The 2,567-nt window shown below is 38.3% G+C and overlaps 1 protein-coding gene across 1 annotated transcript; it reads left to right on the top strand.

Moving 5' to 3' along the window:
• Positions 1-731: 731 nt before the first annotated feature.
• On the top strand, positions 732-2,146 carry LOC145066679 (uncharacterized). The gene is made up of 2 exons (XM_079013962.1): positions 732-1,854; positions 2,112-2,146. The coding sequence occupies exons 1-2, from the start codon at positions 732-734 to the stop codon at positions 2,144-2,146; spliced, it is 1,158 nt and encodes a 385-aa protein (XP_078870088.1).
• The last annotated feature ends 421 nt before the right edge of the window (positions 2,147-2,567 follow it).

A 2,567-nucleotide genomic window follows, 5' to 3' on the forward strand; every position in this document is an offset into this window, starting at 1 on the left:
TTTCGAAGTCGGTTAAGAACAAAAACACTGACCGTGTGTCCCGTGACTAAATTACACGAACTGTGTTTTTTAAGGAAAAACTCATGTAGGCAAATGTACATTACCACGGGATCGGAAACACATATCTATAGAGGCATGGACCAATAGTTCATGTTCATGTGGATCAACCATGGTTACCTTACACTACCCTGTGTAATATATAATTATATAGTGAACACACACACACACACACACACACACACACACACACACACACACACATATATATATATATATATATATATATATATATATATATATAAGAAATTGGTTGGTACAAATGTACAATACAACCGTGGTACTAAAAAATTTATGCAATTATCATGCCAAAAGTGTTTAATTGGTATGGTACTATCGGCCTAATATGATGCATACCAAACATATTGACTAGCAAATTTCTTGATTCACTAGATAACATGTTGGTTGAATTAGTTTGGTACATATTTACTAAAGGCTTTGATAATCTTTTGATGATTATCCGGTTATTGGATTATCATGTTTTTATTTGACTAATCTTTGTTTTCCTATTTATCAGTATTGGTAGTTAGCCTTTTGAGTTAGACTATTTATTTATGGTCGTTTGTAACCTGTTGATAATCAATAAAAAGAATACCAATTGAAGTCAATTCATAGTTTTATTATGGTATCAGAGCGTTTCAGTTTCTAGGGCCGATAATAAGTCTCCAGCGAGTATGGCAGGAGATGAACCAGAAGGATCTAGCAAGAAAGACAATGAGGTGATCGATACTACTTCAACATTCTACATTCATCCATCTGATTACCCCAAAAAAGTTCAAGTAAACGACTTGTTGAATGACAACAATTACCATAAATGGAAGCAAGAGATGACAAACTTTCTATTGGCAAAAAACAAGATGGGATTTATAGATGGAACAGTGAAGAAGCCTAAATCAACATCATCCACGTACACGACATGGATTCGAGTTGATGCTATGATAAAAGGGTGGCTAACCACAGCAATGGAGAGGGAAATAAGAGCAAGTGTTCGATATGTACACACATCCTCAGAGATCTGGTCAGATCTTGAAGAGCGGTTTGAAAAAGAGGGTGCACCTCGTGCGTACGAGTTGAAACAAGCACTCCATGTAACGAGACAAGAAGGGAGTTTTGTGTCAAATTACTACACCAAGCTAAGGTCAATTTGGGTCGAACTACAGATGGTACTCCCCATGCCACGATGCACCTGTGAAGGTTGTATTTGTGGAGTCGGAAAGCAATTGAATGAGTTAAGAGAAAAGGAAAGAACTTACGAATTCTTGATGGGTTTGGACGATGATTTTGCAGTCATCAGAACTCATGTACTTGCCATGAAGCCGACACCATCCATTGGGACGGTATACCACTTGTTAGCAGAAGACGAGCAGCAAAGAGCAATCACAGGGGGAGCAAAAAGGGTTGGGACTGAAGCATCAGCGTTCCACGTTAACTACAATTCACAGAAAGGGCAGCGACAATCATTGTTAAAACAATCTGCACAATCCGTGAACAAAGTGACACAAAAATCCTCAAAATCAGATGGCGAGAAAAAGGTTCGGTGTTCTCACTGCCAGCGAGATGGACACACCAAGGACGGTTGTTTCAAATTTATTGGGTATCCTGAATGGTGGCCTGGTAAGAAAGATAAACCCAAGGCAGCTTGTGTAGAGCTGGGACCAAGTCCGATCCCCGAACTTTCAGATGAGCAATACCGACTCTTTGTTGAACATTTCAAGGAAGGTACGAATGTAACAAAACAATCAATGGCAAACATGGCAGGTAGAAATGGAATTTATGATGGGTGGATTGTTGACTCAGGTACGACCGAGCACATGACATACAAAAGTGATTTCTTAACTAATAAAACCCAAAACCCTAAAGACCCACCTGTTGTTATTCCTAATGGAGACAAGGTTCAGGTCATGGGGGAGGGTCAACACATTTTGCCAGGAGGTTTAAAAATAAAAGGAGTTTTTTTTGTACCAAGTTTTAATTACAATCTCCTTTCTGTTGGTAGACTCGCAGATGATCTTAATTGTGCAGTTACATTTTTTTCTGGTTTTTTTGCGATGCAGGAGTTGGGGACGAAGCACTTGATTGGAGCGGGTAGTCGCAATGGAGGATTGTATCGGATGGGGGGGGGGGGGGTATGAAGATAAAGACAAATGAAGCTTTAATGTCAACTTTTGAGGTTTGGCACAAAAGACTTGGGCACCCATCAATCAAGAAGATCTCGAGTTTAGATTTTGTTAGTATTTCGAATAAAGAGGAAATTAATAAATGTGATGCTTGTCTTAAAGCAAAACATACTAGACTTCCATTTCCTGTTAGTGAAATAAAAACTTCTTCTTTTTTTGATTTGATACATTGTGATGTGTGGGGGAGGTATAGGGTTCCTTCTCTTAACAATGCGTCTTATTTTTTGACAATTGTAGATGATTTTAGTAGAGCTGTTTGGACTTTTTTGATAAAATATAAACATGAGGCTAGTACATGTCTCATAAACTTTCATAAGATGGTTCAAACTCAAT

Source organism: Lactuca serriola, chromosome 8 (genome assembly GCF_051521515.1).
Source record: "Lactuca serriola cultivar US96UC23 chromosome 8, Lser_US96UC23_V15, whole genome shotgun sequence".
Classification (NCBI taxonomy): domain Eukaryota; kingdom Viridiplantae; phylum Streptophyta; class Magnoliopsida; order Asterales; family Asteraceae; genus Lactuca; species Lactuca serriola.

Bases quoted from the DNA above. Each gene is read 5' to 3' on its own strand.
- LOC145066679 (XM_079013962.1), top strand. From the start codon at position 732: ATGGCAGGAGATGAACCAGAAGGATCTAGCAAGAAAGACAATGAGGTG. The intron at 1,855-2,111 runs GTACGACCGAGC...TTTGCGATGCAG, and splicing joins TGGGTGGATTGTTGACTCAG to GAGTTGGGGACGAAGCACTT.